The sequence below is a fragment of the Centropristis striata genome, chromosome 11, assembly GCF_030273125.1.
Source record: "Centropristis striata isolate RG_2023a ecotype Rhode Island chromosome 11, C.striata_1.0, whole genome shotgun sequence".
Lineage (NCBI taxonomy): Eukaryota > Metazoa > Chordata > Actinopteri > Perciformes > Serranidae > Centropristis > Centropristis striata.
In genome coordinates, this window is record NC_081527.1 from 22,242,339 (window position 1) to 22,264,993 (window position 22,655).

The window sequence follows — 22,655 nt, forward strand, 5'->3', positions numbered from 1 at the left end:
GCAAATTATTTAGAGAGTAAATAAATTCTTAAACTGCATTTTAAAAAGGTTGTAATGCCAAACTTTTGTGGCAAATCTGGTAGTTTTGTGGCAAGTCCAAAAGTGTTGTTGGCAAATCCAAAAGTTTTGTGGCAAATCTGTTAGTTTTGTGGCAAATCCAACAGTTTTGTGGCAAATCTAAAAGTTTATGGCAAATCTAAAAGTTTTGTGGCAAATCTAAAAGTTCTATGGCAAATCAAAAAGTTTTATGTAATATCTAAAAACCTAAATCTAGAAGTTTGGTGGCAAATCTGCTAGTTTTGTGGCAAATCTAAAAGTTGTATGGCAAATCTAAAAGTTTTGCGGCCAATTTAAAAGTTTTGTTGCAAATCTAAAAGTTTTATGGCAAATCAAAAAAATTTTGTTGCAAATCTAAAAGTTTTATGGCAAATCTAAAATTTTTGTTGCAACTCTAAAAGTTGTGTGGCAAATCTCGAAATTTTGTGGCAAATCAAAAAGCTTTGTGGCAAATCAAAAAGTTTTGTTGGCAAATGTGGAAGTTTTGTGTCAAATCTAAAAGTTTTGTGGCAAATCTAAAATTTTGTGGCAAATCTAAAACTTTTATGGCAAATCTAAAAGTTTTTGTGGCCAATTTAAACGTTTTGTTGCAAATCTAAAAGTTTTGTGACAAATCCAAAATTTCTGCGGCTAATCCCAAAGATTCTTCTGTTTGATGGAAAGAAAAGACACTAAAGTAACTCCACCTACCCCGGCTAACTGATGTTTATTTAAAGCTGGGGTCGGCACTTTTCTTGGGTACTGGCAGAATTTCTGCAAATGACACATTCAGTTTAACGTGAGACTAAACGATGGATCTTCATGTTTGTTTTTTTAAAACCTGCATTATAATAACTACAAGAGTCATAATCTGCCACTTCCGTAGATATATACATTAAAACACATAGTGGGCGTGTCGGTGTGGCTGATTGACAGGCTCGTAGCTCCGCCTCTCTGACTTCATCCTGCATGTGTGACTCGAACAGTAACTCTTGTCATTAAAACAACACAATAAAGTTTATTCTGTAATATGAATGCAGGCTGCTTCATTATAATTATTATTCACCAACACACTTTTTATTACACTTTTTATTACCTTACAGGTCAGCTGATTCACTTTTTACACATTCTGCAACTGTAATTTATCTAATTTTTAAATGTATTTATTTATTTGATTTGGCTTCCATAATCTCAGCAGGTGCTTCCAATAGAAAAATCATAAATCTATAAATATTATCAGAGAGATGAAAAAAGAGACAACTACAAATTGTTGTAAAACATAAAAAAGTGCAGCAGGTTTTATTTCAAAAAGGTTACAAAACATAAATATTTCTGCTGGCGAGACAACACAACAAATAAAAAAAACCTCATGAACTGTTTTTACAGTTATAAATAAAAAAACACTGACATTTACGCACAAACATCAAATCCTAAACAGAAAAATGTGGTTTCATATACACAGAAAGTTATATATGAGACAGAAAAGTTTGATACTAAACGTTATTAATGTTTATTTCAAAAGGTTATCAGTCGATAAGTGCAATAGTGTTAATATATATATATATCTATTTCCGGGTCAAACATTGTTTATATCTTTATTTTAATATGTTGCTGGTCTGCAGCAGAATCAGCTCTTTGGTACATTCAGTCTTTACCCAGTTTATTTCAAATCATTCTGTTTTTTTCTGTAAAATACCAGAAAAAAATCCTTAGTAACAATTAGTAATGTTCAGGTCAGATTTGTTTGGTTTGACTTGAACAGTTGTCAAGAGTCAGAAACTGATATTAACAGATACAATGTGCCATGAACGCAGCACAAGCATTTCACTGAGTTTTGTCAGATTTCACCATGTGTTTTAATACAAGTGGGTAGATTCTTGTTGGAATGGTAGTGGATAGTGTTGGCTGATAGTGGATCAGGACTCTGTGGAACCAGAACTTGGCGGTCCTCAGGCCTCCTCGATGGGGGCGTTGTTGTAGCAGCCTGTGGGGATGGCCGCCAGGATGTCCTCCAGGTTGCTGATGTCTCCCAGGATGGTGTCCAAGTCCAGATTGAGGCGGTTGAGCAGGCGGCGCTGGGCAGCCTCTTGATCCAATACGTTCCTGAGCCGAGGGCGCAGGTTTGCCTCCACGTCTCTCTGAGCGCCGGCCAGAGAGTCCTCCAGCTGCTTCAGCTGTTCCTCGTCCACAGTCCCAGTCTGGTCTGAGAGGGTGAATCAAAATATTTCTTCTTACAATAAGTGAAAATCATGCATTCATCCTGCATGAAAGACTGGAATCTTATCAAAGACTAAACTCCTCAAAGAAGGTTTGAAACTTTATTTCAGTCAATTATTTCTCTCCTTTAATAATATTAACTGGTGTTGTATTTTATATGGTTGGGTAGCCTGATTAATCACCTTTACAGCGAGGTACAACTTGTAAGGATCATGCTTCTGTGGAATGAGCATCACAGCGAAATGTCTGGGGAGTGCCCCAAACAAAATGTGCCAAAACCCCCTGCAGTATTCTCCCTTTTGAGTTGCCTGGTGTATTGGATGCACACACAAACTCAACAGAGCTGCAGGACCAATGCACACAACTACTGTCAATCAGGAGCCAATCAGGTCTCACACCTGCAGCACCTGGAGCTCAGAACCAGAACAATAACAAGAGATACTGCAGAGGGTTTTGCACATTTGTTTGGGGCACTACCCACATGTTTAGCTTTGCTGCTCATTTCACGAATGCACAGAGTTTCCAAGTTGTACCTCGTTGTAAAGGCAACTAATCAGGTTTTACAACCATATAGAATTTAGCACCAATTAGCGTTGTCTCAAAACTTTTTTTGAGGAGTTTAGTTCCATTACACTGGAGAGAAGGCCAATATCTCTACAGCCCAACTCTTGCAAATCAAACCAAAACTGTCTTAATATATAAAACAGTAATATGTATTTCTCATTTTTTAGGTTGAAGTCGCTCTTTAACTCACTCATGTTGGCCAGCAGGTCGTTGACGTCTCTCAGCGTCTGTCCCACAGCGCTCCTCGTCCCTCTGGCGTTGTCGAAAGCTTCAACGGCTTCAGCAGCAGCCTGCAGAGAGAACATTCACATCTTTAAAACTTAATGACTTTTTATCTCTATGGAAGGACACTTCCACCAGTAAAATGAAAAAAAAAAAGAAAAAGAAAACTTGTGATGAAGTAAAAAAAATATCTTTTAAGTCATCACGGCAAACTTTATCCAAATAATGAGAAATCCTCTCAAAATAACAAGAACATTTATTTAAAAAATGACTTTATATCTCAATAACTCAAAAGAATGAGAAACTTTATCAGAATAACAACTTTATACTTCATAATAACAAAAATGTTTTATTCAAACTGTATTTTAGACTTTATATCTCAATAATAACTTCAAAATAATTAGAACATTTCGCAACAACTAAGAAACTTTCTCAAAATAATGATTTACTATTTCTAAATAATGAGAACTTTCTTAGACGATACATCATTATTTTGAGGATGTTTCTCCTAATGACTTTCAGGATTTTCTCGTCTCTGTGAGGACACTTTACCTGGCGAGCTGCGTCCTTCAGCGTCCTGCTTTCGTCCAGCTCTGCAGCCACGTCTCCAACTGTCCCCTGAGCCTGCGTCTTTAGATCCTTGGCATCCTCCTTCAGTTTGGTCGCTTCATTCAGTAGATTGGTGGGAGATGGCAAAGTATCCAAAGTTCCCTGAAGAACGAAGACACCAAGTGAACATAGAGCGGACGTGTCTCTGATGGACAGGCTGTTAATGTCTAGTTAAACCGTCTGTCCATGAATAAGACGTTACCTTCAGTTTGTCCCACAGGTTCTCCGCCATGTTGATGGTTCCCACTGCGCCGCTGAAGTCGTTGGACACGTCTCCCAGGACGGAGGCGGTCTTCGCGTTGTTCTTCACGGCCTCCTTGATGGTGGCGCTGATGCCAGGAAGACGGCCAACGGCGGCGTCGGCCAGAGCTTTACTGTCGGCGATCTGCTTGTCGAACCCTGTGGAGGAAGATGGAGACGAGTCAGTCAGTCAGTCAGTCAGTAGTTGTTACAGAAAAAACACAGAGATTCCCTCTGGGTGTCAGGGTGCTCACCTCTCAGGGTGTTCAGGGCGTCGTCCAGCTCCTTGGTATTGCTCTTGATGAGTCGAAGAGCGCCCTTTGTGTCCTCCTCGGCGACATCGACTCTGTCCACCAGCTGGTCGAACACCTGCGAGAAAACATGTTGGATGAAAACTTTCACGTCAACTCAACACAAAAACCAGACCAGACTCAAGATCTATATTCTTGTGCTGTGAAAATTCTGATAGAGGTTTTTTATGTTTATTGTTCATCTTAAAGTCTGTTCAGAACAAACACAAAGAAAAGTGTCGATGCTGTTTTATGAAAACAAGCATGATGACTGATATATAAGGGTTACAAAACACTCCAGCAGCTTTATTCACACTGGCAAAATGAATTAAGCTCCATTGAAACAGAACTACATGATTTAAGCAACAAGATCTCCGTCGCCTAAGCGTTTCACTGGTTCAGAGTTTCTAGAAACAGACACATGTCATTCTACATCACTGCTGGAACAAAAAGCTTCAGTTTGGTTGAATTTGTGCTCCGTCAGCACTTCTCTAAGGTTAGGGCCAAGCAGTTCCTGGTTCAGCTCTAAAATACACTTTAAAGAGGAAATAAGTAAAATGCTGGAAGTGAAGTAGTTAGGAGGACGACGTGACTACTGGAAGTGACATAGTTCAGTAAAAACATGATGCAGGAAGTTAAGAGATGTTTGAATCACATGCTACACTTGGGACAACATGGGACACCAATACTAGTCTGCTGGGGAACAGGTAACAGCTTTTGATGTCTTATATGACTTGGTTTAAGTAATTTTACATATTTTTGGGTCTTTTTGTATCTTTACGTGTCTTTCTTGGTCATTTTACATACTTTTTTTTATGGCTTTATTTTTTCTGTCCTTTCCATCTCCTGGTGAACGTCCTGGAACGGTGGACCTGGTCCGCTCCCCCCCACCCTTACTGAGACTTTGTGCTTTATACTCCCAATTACTACAGCCGCAAGAGGGCGCTACTAACTCCAGATGAAGACATGGTTTGTAATAAGCTGCTGTAGAAACAAGCTGTGGGGAGTTTTTAAGTAGAGACAACAGCCTTCAAGGTCTGTAGCTGTGAAGCTGACGAAGTATCTGCGTTGTGTGTCTGCAGGTTCCTCACCATCAACCAAGTAAATTTACCATCTTCCTAACTTGTTTGAAAACTGACTTTATGTTCCATGTGTAAGGTGAGGTCAAGGTTATTATAGTTAACGAAAACTAACGAAATAACGAAAACTAGAATTGAAAAAAGATTTTCGTTAACTGAAATAAAAATAAAAACTAGAGTTTTAAAAAAAACGATAACTAACTGAAACTGTATTGCGTGGTTACAAAACTAACTAAAACTAGCTAAAATTATAGTGTAAATGTCCTTAGTTTTCGTTTTTGTTAACTTTTTTCATTCGTAATTCAGTGTTTCTATTTGAACATGCAACACATGGTAAATATGTTTACTGAGACTGGGATGTCTACACTCCAACCAAAATTCAAAACACCCAGAACTGTAAGAGTTAATAACCTTATTGGGGCTGAGATGAATAAACCAAAGGAAACAAAGGCAAAATTTATTATGAACTCTTTGAATCTGGCACCCGACACATAGCCCATTACAAAAAAACTAAAACTAACACTAAAACTAATAAAAACTAAACTAAAACTAAGCATTTTCAAAAACTAAACTAAAACTAGAAAACTCACTCTTAAAACTAACTGAATTTGAAAACAAAAATTCACAATGAAATTAAAACTAAAACTAATGAAAAATCCAAAACTATTATAACCTTGGGTGAGGTCTGAATCTGTATCATTCCACTGCTACACTAACGACACACAACTGTATATGAAAAACTGGTCCATCATTATCATCATCATGAAAACTGCTTTACAAATAAAATGTATTATTATTATTATAATTATGAATCTTGTTGCTGGTTCGGTTCGTCACTTCAGAGCAGATTTAAACGATCTGTAATCCGTCAGTACCTGCTGTGCGTTTTTGCCCTTGGCCAGCAGGTCCTCTGTGGCGGTCTTGTCTCGCTGCACGCCATCCCGCAGCGTCTCTAGGCCTGAGATATCGTTGTCCACTGCCCCCTTCACATCGTCCAACCGAGAAACCATGGTGTCCACCAGCCCCTGAGCATGATGGGAGAACGGGATTAGAATTTACTCATGATCGGTCAGCACCGGTTGTTTCTGAGCACTGGACCTCTGACAGTTAGTTACCTTCAGGGGAGTCGGGATGTTTCCCTCCAGACTGGCGATGTCTTTCAACATGCCGTCTGCCCTTTTGCTCTCATCTTTGGCCTCAGCACTCAGCCGGGTCGCCTGGTTCTCCAAACCCTTCACCTGGGCCGAAGTCTTATCGTACCTGAATACAAGAACATCATCAGTATTCATACACCAACACAGAACTGTTCTGTTCTGGTTCGTGCAACTTTTGTAACGGTCTTGTACTTTTTCTGATGTTCTGACTATAAAAGGACAAAGAACAGGACTGGAACATCAACTGTGAGGCAGAAGAAGACTCACATGGTTTTCAGATCTCCGATCAGCTCTTTGACTTTGTTCTCCTTGTTCATGAGGTTTCGGACCAGAGCCAGACTCTTCTGCGAGTCGCTCAGAGCTTCGTTGGCGATTTGCTCAATGCCGCCGGCCGTCGTCTGGTGTCTGCAGGACAGAGGGACAGGAAGTGATGAGCACGGGAACAAAAGTTTATCAGTTACAGCATGAAATGGTTCAATGAAAAGGACTCACTTATCAGCCAGACTTTCAGCCACCGGCACTAGAGAGGAGAGCGGGTCCGGACCCAGTGGAGCATCGCCCACAGGAATCTCCTGACAGGAAGAAGAGTCACAGCTGTTAGAGGATACCTGCCAATCATCTCATCGTCAGGGTTACACCAACTGTTACTTTAATTTTAGTTCAGTTCTGATTAATTCAAAGGTCAGTTAGAGATTTACAGCTGATCTGAGGTAAGTTAGACTTACAGCTGATCTGAGGTCTGTTAGAGACTTACAGTTGATCTGAGGTCTGTTAGAGACTTACAGCTGATCTGAGGTCTGTTAGGGACTTACAGCTGATCTGAAGTCTGTTAGAGACTTACAGTTGATCTGAGGTCTGTTAGACTTACAGCTGATCTGAAGTCTGTTAGAGACTTACAGTTGATCTGAGGTATGTTAGAGATTTACAGCTGATCTGAGGTCTGTTAGAGATTTACAGCTGATCTGAGGTCTGTTAGACTTACAGCTGATCTGAGGTCAGTTAGAGACTTACAGCTGATCTGAGGTCTGTTAGACTTACAGCTGATTTGAGGTCAGTTAGAGACTTACAGCTGATCTGAGGTCTGTTAGACTTACAGCTGATCTGAGGTCTGTTAGACTTACAGCTGATCTGAGGTCAGTTAGAGACTTACAGCTGATCTGAGGTCTGCCTTGGCCTTGGCCAGTTTGCGTTTCATGTCCTCTATCAGACTCTGAAGCTCCTTCTCCTTCGTCTTGTACGTCTGCTGCGTTCGTTTGATGTCATCAGCTGCGTCGGCGAGGTTCTGGAGCTCCAGACCGTCGGATAGCTGACTCCTGCTGATGGATGACAGGCGGCCCTGCAGGTTCTTCTCCTGTCCTGTTGGAGGCAGGAGGTTAGACTGTTATCACATGTGGAACAAAACGAGCACAAACCGTCTGAACGTTGGAGGCAGCGAACACACCAACCACTGCTGTGTTCTGTGAGCTAAAATTACTGTTGTTATCAAAGGAGTCTGGTGGCTTTCGAGGACAGCATTGATAACAGCTTCAGTTTCCTCTAAGCTAAACTTTAAATATAACACCAGTTCAGTCTGTGAGTTTGGTTGTGTTATTGTTTGTCTCTGGTGTATCTGAAACAACACTTTAACCAGTTACTATTCTGGTTCCTTTATTTGGAGAATAGGTGGTTCTCCAAATAGGTGGTGACTTAATTAATTTATTATTTACTAATTGAGACCTATTATGGTGTATAAAGGCTCATAACATTAGTTTTGCTTTCTAAAGTCTATTTCCATGTTCAACTGTGTCCCATAAGTTGTTGCAGAAATTTTTTGGTTGATACCATTTGCTACACACATTTGGTGCTGAATAATGCAATTTTATTCATGAAACTGTTGTTTTTGCATTAAACTGCATTTATGTAAAGATAAGACGTGGGCACCCAGAGAGCCTTTTTTCATTCAGATAGCATGACCTCAGAGGTCACATTCTAGTCAGGGCGGCTGTGGCTCAGTTGGTAGAGCGGGTTGCCCACCAATCAGAGAGTTGGTGGTTTAATCCCTGACCATGGCAGCCTACATGTAAAAGTATCCTTGAGCAAGATTCTGAACCCCAAATTGCTCTCGATGCTGCGTTCATCGGCATGTGAATGAATTCCCAATGGTAGCACCGTTTAGGGTAGCCTCTGCCACCAGTATGAATGTGTGTGAACGGGCGAATGACTGCAGTCTGTAGTGTAAAGCGGCTTGAGTGGTCGCAAAGCGACTAGAAAAGCGCTATATAAGTGCAGGTCAATTTACCATTTACCATTTTGTTTCATATAATATCAGTATCTCCAGTTTATTCCTAAAATTGAGCAACGCCCTCCGACGGGACCTCTGAATAATAACTGGGGTTAAGTCACATAATAACACAAACACATAATCTGATGAAGGCAGCTCCCTAAAATGACTGTTTTTAACAAAGGAGTCTGGTGACAGCCTGTCTGACTGAGAGGAAACTGATTTCTTTCGGTGTCTAAAATCCATCCTGCCTGCCTGAACTGTCCCTTTAATGTCTGCTGGTAATGACAGGAAGTTCACCTGTGAGCAGCTCGGTGTCGTACTGCAGGTCGTCCACCAGCTCCTCCATCACCTTCAGAGCAGCCTCGATGTCGGGGCTGTTGGCCGGTTTCAAACCACCATCCACCTGCGAGAGCAGAGCCTCCAGCTCCTTCAGTTTGTCCGCGTACGCCTGCATCTGCAAAAGAACACAAGAAACACATTTTTACATCATTATTTCTGATCAGCGACCTGTTCCAAAGACTCTGGATCCAATAATACTCTCTGTGGCATAAGGTTTCAGACGACACGTTTGAAGAGTTGCTGTGACTGTGTTCAGGTCTAACCTTGTTCTTGATGGGGCTGAAGCAAGCGGGGCAGTTGGATCTTTCGCACTTCAGACCCTCGAAGCCGGCTCTGCAGCGGCAGCGGCCGGAGTCATCACACTGTCTGACCTCTGACCCCTGAAGGTCGCAGTTGCACGCTGTCCACAACACAGACAAAAGTTAATATTTCAACTAGGTGGAAATGTTTTAATATCATACAAGCAAAGACGTAAGAAATCCTTTTATTAAAGTCCAATTTAACACTGTATTTAATCAGATTCATCTCAAATATCAAACATTTTATTCACTTTTTTTGTCCTTCACATGTTAAATTAAACTCGAGCAGGTTTACAGGCAGCCCTCTGTGGAATAAATACATAATCTCTTTTAAGAAATCTGCAACTAACAATTCTGTTCATTCTTCATTTTCAGTTTCTGGGAGTCATGGTAGTTAATCTGTAAAACAATCAGCAAATAAATATGGAAACATAAAAAGGGTAAATTAAAGAATAAAAAAGTAAAGAAAAATGTAGAAATATGATGTGAAATGATTAAAAAAATAAATAAGGAAATGTATGTGTTAATATAGAGAGGATAAATAAAATCAAAGAATAAATAAATAGAAATATAAAGACAAATAAAAAATTATGAAAGAATAATCATGAGGATTTTTATTTATCTTTTACATTCATAGAAATACATATATTTCGTTTTTTTTATCACATAAATGACTATTTAAAAAAAAAATATTTTTTTTTGTTTTGTTTGTTCCCAGATCTATTTTTTGTAGCTCTCCTGTGACTCCTCTGATCATTAAAGGGTAAACTTATTGGTCGTTCTCACGTTTGCAGGCGTCGGCGTCCCGCTGGCGGTAGAATCCTCGCTGACAGGCCTCGCAGCTCCGCCCCTCCGTGTTGTTCTGACACTTGAGACATTCGCCGCTGCTGCGGTCGCAGCTTCCTGCCACGCTGACGTCGATGTGTCCGTTACACTGGCAGGGCCTGCAGGCACGCCGCTCGCCGCTAGCGCCCGTCGGGTCGCCGTAAAACCCCTCCTGACAGACATCGCAGCGGAAACCTGCAGGAGGAACAGACTCAATGTCATCATCACATCATCAGATTATTACTATTATCCGACTGGGTTTAGAATCTATAGACCCTTGTACTGTTTGTACACAATGATGATGTAGAAAGTATGCACGCAGTCTGTCATCAGAAGTGGTGTTGTTCTCCACTCATTCTGAATGACAAAGAAGCATTTATAAGCATTTACAAACTGTTCCCAGCATCAACATGTCTGGTTGTTGCCTATACGGTTGTATGAATCGCTATTCCACCTGTGGACTAAAGTTTTATAGGATCCCGACAGGACCACGACCATTTCAGAGCAACCGGCGGCGTCTGTGTCTGCAGGCGGTTAAACACGTGGACTGGAATGAGGACATAAGCAGAAATGCTGGCGTCTGCAGCGCCCACTTTATATCAGGTAAGGTTATCTATCTACTCTTTGATTTAAGGGGAGGCCTTGTTTACATTAGGGATTGCCTTTACTATGTAGAATTGTAATCAAATACAGCTAAAGTTCGTAAGCTGGCGTTAGATTTAGCTAGTAGCCTGCTAAGCTAAACAAACGTGCTTGTGTTTTATTTGCAGGCGAGGCGTCATTGGACTCTAGTAGTCCTGATTTTGTGCTATCTGTGTTTATGTACACAAAACAACAAAGCTACTAGAGACCAATCACTAATGATGCTGGGAACAGTTTGTAAATGCTTATAAATGCTTCTTTGTCAGTCAGAACGACTGGAGAACAACACCACTTCTGTTGATAGAATGCGCATGCAAAATTTTGTGACGTCAGTTGAAAAAGGGTCTATATTATGTTATTCATGACGTCACAGTGACATCACCGACCTGTGGCTCCAGCCGGGCAGCGTTCACAGCGCGGCTGCAGTGAGCCGTGAGGCAGCGAGCAGGACACGCCGTCCGGACAGGGGCACTTCACGCAGCTGCGGAGCTGCCAGGGGTCACGGTAGAAGCCCTGGGAGCAGCTCTGCTCGCCGGGTGTCTCGTCTGCAGAGTAACAGTCTCCCGTCTGCGGGTCGCAGCTGCCTCCTCTGCACTTGCACGGCTCGCAGCTGCTGAACGATCCGTCTGCGGGCCGGCTGCGTCTGAAGCCCACCGAGCAGCGTTCGCAGAAGTCGCCCTCATAACCCGGCGGGCAGCTGCAGGTCTGAACCCAGCTGGCTGGGGCGCCGTCACCACGCTGCGCAGACACCAGCTTCACATTGTCCAGGTAACCACGGCCTGGAAGACAGAAAAAAACACAAAATGTCATTAAAGCAAGCAGCGATGAACGGACCTGAGCAAAGTGGAGTCGTCGGGGGAGCCAGCCATGCTAGGTCCACCGATTGTTGAAGGGGCGAGATAATCAAGGACTCTCTGCTGAGTACACTGGCACCTCATGTAAGTCTCTACGACAAACGGTTCATTAGTTAGGAAAAGGGGAGATGGCTAATCTAAAAGGGCGGGACTTTATGAAATATTGTTATGTATAACTTTTCAGTGATGGACCATCTTCATGCATGACAAGTTTGAGGCAGATTGGACAATGTATGGTCAAGTTATAAGGTCTCGTGTTTTATGAAAAACGCCATATTTTGCCGCCATGTCACAGCCACATAGTGTGATGGTCTGCAAAGCTTTTAATAACTTTTGATGTCAAACGCCTTGTGATGGTACTGAACAAGTCTGAAGTCGTTCGGATTAAATCTATAGTGAGGAGTCTGTTATGTATGTTATGTAGTATGCGGCGTGGAAATGGCGAAAAATGTCTAAAACTGCATTTTCGATCCAAGATGACCGTCTTCCTGTTTGTTTGGAGGCTTTTTGGTGCATCTTCCCATGATACATGTATGTACCAAATTTTGTGTCTCTACAACAAACCTGTTTTGGGGGCTCAATTCTAGTTTTGGAATAAGATAAAGCCCTCAAAAACAAATTCATTTGCCCTTATAATAATAAACAGACCAATCTCAATAGGGTCCTCGCACCATCGGTGCTTGGTCCCTAATTATACCAGGAGAAACTATCGGAAGAAGTCTGACTGCTAAAAGCTGAAACATGATGAAATGTCACGAGTCAGCCACTTAAGCTGAACATTTTCAAGAATTTTGACGTTGTGTTGTAAAAGCCAACCGCGTTGAGATTCCCCTGCACAGCTTCACTCTGCTGCACCAGACTCCATATATAGAAACCATCATTTTAACAGCAGTGTTCTTGTGTTCTTGCTCACAGACCTGACAAAGAATCAATTCAGACTTTTTCCACATCAGCATCATGTTGTAGCTATTTCTGCATACTTTAGATCCGTTTATTCACATTAAATCACAGATAGATGTCTTTATTTAGCTTCAGACTTCCAGACTGATGTATTAACGCTGTACTGGCAGTCATCCAGACACAGCTCCTGCAGAAGCTGATGTTATAAATGATACTGCAGTCAAACTGAAGATGAAAACTTGAGACCTAAATGTTACAGTAAGACAGAAGAAAAGTGAATTCCAGAGAGGAAGGCCGGCTGGATGGAACAAAGAAAGGATGTGAACAAAAGAGAGGGAAGTGACAAAGTGCAGAATTTAAAGAAGGAAAACCATAAAAGAACGGAAAGCTCACCATTCTCGCCGAACGTGGCTCTGATCTTGATGGCGGTGAGATTCTGCAGGAGCGTCTGGAACTGAGAGGAGGAGAGCTGAGGCCTCCACCTGCTGCTGGGCTGCTCGTCCAGTCTGTCCACAGCAAAACATTCCACATTGTTTTTTATTATTAGTTTTTCTCACCATTGTGACACCATACTGACTTTATTTTCCCCTATTTTTATCCATTATTACTGTTATTTTAGGGCTCCACCAACAGTGTTGAAACAACATTGTTTCAGCTCAGATTCTTTAGATTATTATTGTTGTTAATGGCAATGTTAGATTTTTCTCTCAGATCTTGCAGATTCAGTCGTTATCACACTGTGAAATGGTTGTTTATTATCAGTATTGCTCCACCTGCTGGCAGGTCCAGCAGGTTGTTATCAGCTCATTTATCGGCTGCTATGTTCACTATGTTGTTGTTGGCACCATCTAGTGTCCGTGAAGTGGCAATACGGAGTGTGAAATCAAAGGAGGAAGTGAATGATGTTTGATTTAAAAAAAATGTCTAATCACTTTAAATTGATCATGTTTTTCATGATAAATCTTGACTTGAAAAGTAACTTGAGCTGTCAGCTAAATGTAGTAGAGCAAAAACTACAATATTTGTCTAAAAATGTAGTGGAGTAGAAGTATAAAGTTACAAATGTGGGAAATACTCAAGGAAAGTACAAGTACCTCAAGTACAGTACTTGAGTAAATGTACTTTCCACCACTGCCTGTTGAGATGCTTCAGGTGAGTCTCACACAGAAAGTTAAATAACTTTGTTTTAACATGAGAGCTTTATGGATAAAACAGCTTGTTTCTGTGCAGTAAATCATGTGTAAACATTCTCAGCAGAAGTTTGTTTCTACTTGCTCAGAATTCTTCTTCAGGAATGTTCACACTCGAATGAGAACGAACAGGTTCAAACGGTCAGAACAACAAACTCACCTGAAGCTGTACTTGATCTTCTGTCCACAGGGGACAATGGAGCGCAGGTCGCCCAGCGAGGACGCCACCCGCAGGCCGCCACCCTCCAACACCACGTCACTGGTGGACGGGTGACGGACGCCACGGTCCAGACGCAGAGAGAAGGACAAGTTCTGACCGTAACTCAGCAGCTGGTTCCCCAGGTAAGGAGCTGTAGGAGAGGAGAGGAAACACCTGGTCAGAGAGGAGAGGAGAGGAGAGGAAAGGAGGAGAAAGAAGAGGAGGGGAGGAGGAAGAGGAGGAGAGGAGAATGAGAGGAGAGGAGGAGGAGAGAAGACACCTGGTCAGGAGAGGAGGAGAGGAGAGGAAAGGAGGAGAAAGAAGAGGAGGGGAGGAGGAAGAGGAGGAGAGGAGAATGAGAGGAGGAGGAGGAGGAGGAGAAGTGAGGAGGAGTGGAGAGGTTAGGAGGAGCAGGAGGAGGAGGAGCAGGAGGAGAGAGGAGGAGGACGTGGAGAGGAGGAGAGGAGGACAAAAGGAAAGGAAAGAGAGGACGGGAGTTGGGCGAGGTGAGGAAACAACTGAAAAGAGGAGCTGTCAGTAGGAGGTGAAAGGGGCGGTGCTTCTTCTCACCTGGGGCGTACAGGTAGACTGGCAGGATGTTGGAGGAGATCACCTCCACGTCCTGGTGCTTCGGTGACCAGCGGAAGTGGACGTTGTCGGGCGTGGCGCCCTGCGAGGTCGCCGCCGTCCAGTCGTCCAAACCTAAAAACACACAGAGTCAACCACTATCCTCTGGAAGCTCTTATTTTGAAGTCACACCCAGAATCCACTGTGGGTCTTTTATTGTAAAGAGGTGAGGTGAAAGTTTACCGTCGGAGAAGGTTGAGGTGATGTCGCGGATGATAAAACCGGAAGTGGCAGAACAACGAGTGCTGTGGCCAAAACAGAAACACATCTGACTCCCAGAATCCTCTCTGGGCTGCCGGCTGGAACACACAAAAAACAGAATTTTGTGACAAACTGATTTAAAAAAAAATATGAAGTGGAAGTGAAGATAATGTAATAAATCTCTAATAAAGTGTGTGAGCTGCAGAGCTTCAGTTTATACTCAGAATGTTGACTCTTTGTATTTGCATTATAGGAGTTGAAGTGTCAGTTAAGGTTTAAACGTTTAAAAAAAAAACACATTTAAAGAGACACATTGACCTCCGACGATGAGAGAAGTTTAAGAAAGAAGTTTAGGATTCATTTGAAGTGGATTCACAGAAAGGAACTGAAGTGCTGAAAGAAGTTGAAGTGTCAATTGAAGTGGCTGGGCTGAAATGAAGCGTCAGTTAATGTTTAAGCTTAAAAAAGTACATTGAAAGTGGCAGATTGAACTCAGACGGAGAGAAAAGTTAAAGTTTCAGTTGAAGTGAATTCACAGAAAGGAACTGAAGTGCTGAAAAAAGTTGAAGTGTCAGTTTAACATGAAGGGAATCTGAAGTGTTTCTTCACCTCTGCGAGCAGCCGTTCGGACCGATCGGCCCGTCTGGGCAGTGGTCACATTTATCTCCCGTCACGCCGTCTTTGCAGCTGCAGCGCCCGCTGCTGCTACACGTGGCGCCGACAGAACCTGGAGGCAGAGAACCAAACGATCAGTTTCAGAACATCAGGAGGGTTTTCAGTAAGAAGCTGTTTGTTGTTGTGGTTCCTCACCAGCGGGGTTGCAGTGGCAGGGCGTGCAGCTTGGAGACGCCCCCAGCAGGTGGAAGCCGTCCTTGCAGCGCTCGCAGTGGCGCCCTTCGGTGTTCCCCTGGCAGTCCACGCAGTGCAGGCCAAAGGCGTCCCGCAGGCAGTACCGGGACCGGCCGTTACAGTCGCAGCGCGCCGTCGCTGCAGGGGAAGGAGCCACGGTTAGTTTGTTTTATCATTTATCATATATCCTTTACCATACATTTGAGAATCTACTATTATGAAGTTACTGATTGCTCAGGTTGTTTGTATTTTTATTTATATTATGTCATTTAAATGCAAAAAAAACAACAATTAAATATATCATTTAAAAAAACATATAAACACAAATAAATGAAAAATCTTAATATTTAGTTATTTCTCTTTTCTTACCACCTATATCTATTTATTTCTGTTTATATTTCCACATTTGATTATTCTGTAATTTTATAGATATTATAAATCTTATTATATATATTTTATTTATTTATTTATATTTAATAATATTTATATTAATATTGATTTATTATATAGTCATATTATTATATATAATATATATATATATATATATTATATATCTTTAAAATATATATATATATCTTTTTATTGAATCTTTAATTTGCATCATATCAAAAACATATAAATTCATTAATACAGAAATAAATTAACAAATTAATAGTGAAAACAAATGACAATTCTTGCGATTATCATAAAATATTTTTTATATTTCCACATGTAATTATCCTTTCATTAATAGCATTTAAAATATAATTTTATAATTTCTTAATTTTTGTTGTATGCCCACATGCATTTATTATTAAAATGGTTTACATTTATATTTCTACATTTTCTTAAATTCTTTATTATTTTCATTATTTTCACTATTACTTATTATTATTATTTTCAGGTTTATTTTCTTTTTGTTTTGTTTGTTTTTATTCTTTTTTTTTACTCCAGAATAAATTACTTTTTTTTTTTTAAAACATACATTTTAAGGATCACCTCTCAGTCAGTCTGACCTGTAGATGTTTACATTTCCTGAGTATAAATATAAAGTTTGTTCTGTGGATGGTGCACGAAGAAAGATCATGTTTTTAAAAGTTGTCCAGGACATTTTTTTAAAAGTATTTGTTTAATAGTTTTTTTTGAGGCTTTGCACTGATGCTGGTGTTGTAGGAAACGTCAGAAAGTCTTTAAACTCTTCATAGAATATTTAGAGTGAAGAAATGTATCAGTGCAGAGTGTGATGCGGCCTGCAGGGGGAGACACTGCGCTCCGTCTGTCTGTTTACAGAGCGACAGGCCAAGCTTTCGTTCTGCGGTTTGTTCAGAAATCCCTGAGAGAGCTGCAGGTCCACGCCTGAAGCCTGCAGACAAATCATCACCACCACACGGTCACACCCAGAGCAGCCGACGCCCCCCACACACACGCACACACACACACACACACACACATACACACACACACACACACCTGATCAGCTCTGTTAAAGCTGCTTCTTAAACTCTGACAGAGTTTCAACAGGCTGCTGCTTGTTGCTGCTGGAGTCACACATATCAGCAGCTTTAGCAGAAGAACCAGAGTAACCTCAACATCTTCTATTAATAATTCATATTTTACATTTAATCTGAAACTCTTGATCGTAACTTCTTGAGACGTGAGAAGCTTTGTGATGTACTGCAAGTCTGTTTCCAGTCTATTCTTGGAAATGTGTTGAACATAGAAATACTAACAGCAGCTTTAAAATCCCACATTCAGACTCCAAGACCTTTAAAACAGAAGAGAAAAATCCATGCTGTGATCTGGTTTCATTTAGTAGATTTGTGTATTTTGTGTGATTGTATGTCAGCTCTTGTGTTGTGTTGCTGCTTATTGTGAATCTAGTGTCTAGCCATCCATCCTCTGAATGCTCCAGGTCTCTAGTTTGTGGTTGTAAAGTTTCATGAGGCTGTGATTATCCTAGAGGTCACAGCAGCTCATTTTATACATCATCAACATCATCACACATGAAGAACATTGGGCTCATTGAATCCACAAGAGTCTCAGCTTTCCAGTCAGACCTGATTTATGCAGCTCACAGACTGTTTAGGGAACCCAGGATGCAGAAATACTAACATAAAGTCGTGGAATTTGGGCAAAAATATCCCCTTTGCATGAGAAAATTGCAGGTTTCTGCCCCAAACTGTATGTTATCAGCATAAAGTGGGCATGTCTGTAAAGAGGAAACTCATGGGGACACATAGAACCCAATTTATTTGGATATCTGGAGGTCAGAGGTCAGAGGTCAAGGGACCCTTTGAAAATGGACCCAATGGACCCATGTTATCAGCATAAAGTGGGCATGTCTGTAAACACGATGATTAAAGGAGTTATTTGTTGTTGATTTTTCCAAAGTGAAAGATATTTGAATACTTGTCAGTCAGTGAGAATGATGTTTTCTCCTCTCAGACTAATGGTAAATGGACCTGCACTTATATAGCGATTTTCTAGTCGCTTTGCGACCACTCAAAGTGCTTTACACTACAGACTGCGCTCATTCACCCTTTCACACACACATTCATACTGGTGGCAGAGGCTACCCTAAACGGTCCCACCTGCCACCATTGGGAATTCATTCACACACCGATGAACGCAGCATCGGGAGCAATTTGGGGTTCAGTATCTTGCTCAAGGATATGAACCACCAAACCTTCAGTTGGGGGCCAACCAACTCTACCAACTGAGCCACAGCTGCCCCTAATATAAGCATCCAGGTGAGTGTGAGGTGAGTTTAAGGTGCGTCTGTTTGTTGGTGTGTCTGTCTGTCGGCTGGAGGTTCGCCTCAGATCACTCATCCTCTGACTCACTCTGTGATAGAGTCAATGTTGAGCTGATTGCCGGCAGCCTGAGCTCAGATATTATCACGGCTGTGGGACAGTTTCCAACATGTGTCAGTCTGAGAGGAGTCCTTTGAATGTTCAGAAACGTGACGGTAAAAACAATAAACGCTATTTCACAACTCCACTGTTTCTGTTCTCCATAGAGATCAACACCCTCAAACATCTCACTCTAATGTGGAAAATATTACCTCAAATGTGAAACTTAAGAGCTGTCCAAACATGGAATTTATTCTTCTTTAACAACTCAAAAACACCTTTTTTATTGGGCTTCCTTTATTCTTAGAGTTTTCCGCTCTTTCTGCTGCAGATTTTTACATTTTTATTTAAACCATATTTAACCAAATATATCCCGTGGAGATTAATGATCCCTTTTACACTGAGATCAGGCCAAGAAAGCAGCTTAAAATGTCATTCACTGCTGCACTTAAAGAGAACAAGGCAGAGACACCAAATCTCTGTCTTTCTGAAGGCTGATTCAAGTGAGAGGACAAAGCAAGTTAAAGCTTTCTACTCAGATCAGTCTGTTCACTGGGAGCAGACAACAGAAGCATCACGTGTGATGTTCAGCATCTAACATGCACAAACAGTGTTCAGGTGCATTCATACAGCAGATCACTGTCATCAAGAAATCTAGTTATTATTATTAAACAAGGTTCAGGAACAGAGACCGCGCCTCAAACACAACCCGCTTCCACACAAACTTCTGACTCACTGCCGTCCCCTCTGACTTCGTTCTAACCATCCCTCCCCCACAACTTTTTTACATTTCAGAGTTCTCTGTTTCATTACAGGACACCTTTCCTTCCCACCCAATGACATCACAGTCTCGGCTCGTATCTCTGCTTGTCTTATGAACATCTCCACATGATGACAGAACACCACCTTCAGTTCAACCTCTCATAGACGGAGCTCCTCATCATCCCACCCCGTCCCACCTTATATCAGCCCATCAATCTTCAGCTTGGATCCATGCAACTCGTCCCACAAGCTCTGCACGAAACTTGGGTGTCATGACTGATGACCAACTAACCTTCAAGGTTCATGTGTCCTCAATTACCAGATCGTTTTAATTCTCCCTGTTCAACATCAGGAAAATCAGACCCTACCTGATCGAGCAATCCACACAACTCCTGGTTCAGGCCCTTGTGTTATCATGTGTAGACTACTGCAACTCTCTACTGGCAGGTCTTCCTGCTGCACCACCAAACCTCTGCAGATGATCCATCTGGTTCTTAACCAGCCCAGGAGAGCACATGTCACTCCGCTCCTCAGCTCTCTCTCTGGCTCCAGGTCTCAGCAGCATCACATTAAAGCCTTGTCTGTCTACAGACAGCAGCACAGCCCCTTCTTAATCTGAACTCCTTTGTTCAGGTCCACAAACCCTCCCGCCCACTACGCTCTTCCAGTGAAGGACGTCTGGCTCTTCCGCCACTAATTGTAGAATTATAGACAGGAACTACCAGGGGGGATATAGAGACCTCCCCACCCTGACTCTCAGCCCCCTTGGTTCCCTTCCATCTCCATGCCTCGAGTCGACGCTTGAGATATTTATAACAGTAGAAAATGTCTCACACCTTTCCCTGAGCAGTCAGAAATATCCAGAGTGTTCATAGAGGCTTCATCCTTCAGTTTATCTGCATTTTAAACCAGCTAGAATTAAGAAACCTGAATCTGAATCATGTTAAAAACAGCATCAGCTGAGCAGAGGAACTGTCAAAATAAATGATGGTATCATCTTCAAAGAAGTGAAGCCACCATCCACATTTAGACCTGAAATCTTAGCAAAGATAGTGAATAACAGCGTCACCAGGACAGAACCCTGAGGGATACCTTTTAAATGTTCAGCTGTTTCTGTACAACTGACTACAAACACACACACACCACACTGCAGGATGACATGTTTTATCTTCTTTGTTCTTTTCTTTATATTTTTGTAAAGTGAAAGGATCTTGTCAGGGCTTCATTCTTCATTTTTAGAAGAAATAGTTTTTAGAAAATAACTGTCTGCCACCTGTGATGATGCAGAAGCCTAATCTGTCAGTCTTATCTGTCTCATCTTACTGTCAAAAAAACAACTTTTTACAGTTTTCTGCTTCCTTTGAATCCTTTATAAACATTTTCAGTGTGTAACCTCTGAGATGTTGTTTCCTTCCGTGTGTTCTTGTCCTCAGATCGGAAGCTGACAGACGTGAGAATCACCTCTGCTCAGGTAAAGTTATTAACTTTTCTTCTGACACACTGAGACACAGATATTTAATTCTCTGTAAGTCATTCATCAGAGCAACACATCGTTAAAACATGAAGGGTAATACATTCCCTCCCTGCGGCGACACGACTCGGCCTCACCCACAATTTTTTTTCTTTCCTTTTTTTTTCCTTTCTAGTTTGCTCTGTATTATTAAAACAAAGGTGTGTTTAAAAAGTCTTTGAAATGGAAATAATCTGCAGAATCACTGAGAATTAAAATATGTGTGAGTTACAGCTGAATATGTACATTAATAAATCTAATCAGCTGTTTCTGTTAAGTATTAATTGTTATTTTTCTGCTCTTTCAGATGCTGGAAAAGTCAAACTTCCTGCCAGAGTTAATGAACATTTCTCTGTGGATGTTAACTTTAGTTTATAAAGGATAAAGTCAGTTTCCCCCTCAACGTCCCACCTTATCTTCTCTCTGATCATAATTTAATCTGTTTATGGACAACTGGAGGTTTGTGATTAAAGGACTTTGATCCTCAGTGAAACCTGAGGTGGTAAAACTGTGAAGTACTGATTTAATTTTCTGTATCTCAGGTCGGAGAAACAAAAATGAGAAAACGTTTTTAAGGATTTAAAGTGTAAAGAAATAATGATTTCTCACTCGTTGATAAGTTTTGCTTTTTATCTTTGTCCAAAGTTATTTAAGAAAACAATTAATATAATGTTGTTTTTTCTTGTATTAAATAAAAATACATATAATATTTATGTATTTATATTATATATATATATATATATATATATATATATATATATACATATATATATATATAATCATTTGACTAGAAATTACTGTACTTAATTCTTCTCTATAAGAAGCTGTAAAAGTAAAATTTTCTGCCAGAATTAGTGAATAACTTTATTTATGAATTTTACTGGGAACATACGTCACTTCACCAATAAGTAAAGACAACAAAGATTAATATTTTAATTCTCATTTTATTCTATTCATCCATCTATGTTCTCATGTGGTTATTTACTTAGAAGTTTATTCAGGGTAATGAGACAAATATTCTGAACTATAATATAAAGAACTATATAAAGTTTTCTGACTCGCTGACTGTTGGAGGTTCTCAGTGAGTTTCAGTCTGACAGTTATAGAGAGAGAAGGTGTGTTCAGGGACTCACCGTAGAGTGTGTAGGTCGCCTGGACGCCACAAACTGCAGCCACGAGTCCGCAGAGTAAAATCCAGATCCAGCTGTTCTTCATGGTGTGTGTGTGTCGCTCTGTGTCTGTGTGTGTGTCAGAGTCCAAGACACAAAATCCCAGAGTTGCTCAGAGAGTCGCCTTTTAACTGCTGCAGCTCTGCAGGTCCCAACACGCTCAAATACTGACACACACTCATGATTCACAAACACACACACACACACACACACACACACACACACACACACGGTCAGAGGATATGACTGTGTGTGTGTGTGTGTGTGTGTGTGTGTGTGTGGACAGTGCGGCGTGTGTTCTCTGGGGCTCTTCTTCTGTATTTTACATGTTTATGACACAAAGACGTTTCACAAGACAGAAATGAAGAAATCTCATGTGAATACTCATTTTGTTCCACAGACGGAAAATATTATAATTAAGTAGTGGTGGAAGAAGTATTCAGATCTCTTACTTCAGTAAAAGTACTAATACCACACTGTGAAATTACTCCACTACAGTTAAAATCCTGCATTCAAAACTTACTGAAGTAAAAGTACAAGAGTATCAACATCAAAATGTACTTAAAGTATCAAAATATATCTAATCACTTAAAACTGCTCATGTTTTTCATGTTAAATCTCGACCTGAAAAGTAACTGAAGCTGTCAGCTAAATGTAATGGAGTAAAAAGTACAATATTTACCTCAAATTGTAGTGGAGTAGAAGTAAAAAGTTAGATAAAATGGAAATACCCAAGTAAAGTGCCTCAAAATTGTACTAAGGTACAGTACTTAAGTAAATGTAC

At 41.0% G+C, this 22,655-nt stretch overlaps 1 protein-coding gene and 1 long non-coding RNA gene across 2 annotated transcripts; one reads left to right on the forward strand and one right to left on the reverse strand.

Annotated features, from left to right (window-relative positions):
* Window positions 1-1,593: 1,593 nt before the first annotated feature.
* lamc2 (laminin, gamma 2) lies at window positions 1,594-22,037 on the reverse strand. The gene is made up of 21 exons (XM_059345320.1): window positions 21,836-22,037; window positions 15,561-15,737; window positions 15,360-15,477; window positions 14,733-14,848; window positions 14,493-14,624; window positions 13,884-14,073; window positions 12,927-13,039; window positions 11,166-11,558; window positions 10,099-10,332; window positions 9,277-9,413; window positions 8,972-9,128; window positions 7,562-7,767; window positions 6,904-6,983; window positions 6,679-6,816; window positions 6,373-6,517; window positions 6,133-6,282; window positions 4,143-4,257; window positions 3,851-4,047; window positions 3,592-3,750; window positions 3,008-3,107; window positions 1,594-2,239 (listed from the first exon to the last, which is right to left on the reverse strand). Exons 1-21 carry the CDS (start codon window positions 21,915-21,917, stop codon window positions 1,986-1,988), a joined length of 3,393 nt encoding a protein of 1,130 aa, XP_059201303.1. The 5' UTR covers window positions 21,918-22,037; the 3' UTR covers window positions 1,594-1,985.
* Window positions 10,226-14,051, forward strand: LOC131981031 (uncharacterized). Its single transcript, XR_009395264.1, has 3 exons — window positions 10,226-10,740; window positions 11,153-11,717; window positions 13,914-14,051. It is a non-coding gene; the product is annotated as an uncharacterized LOC131981031 (long non-coding RNA).
* Window positions 22,038-22,655: the final 618 nt, after the last annotated feature.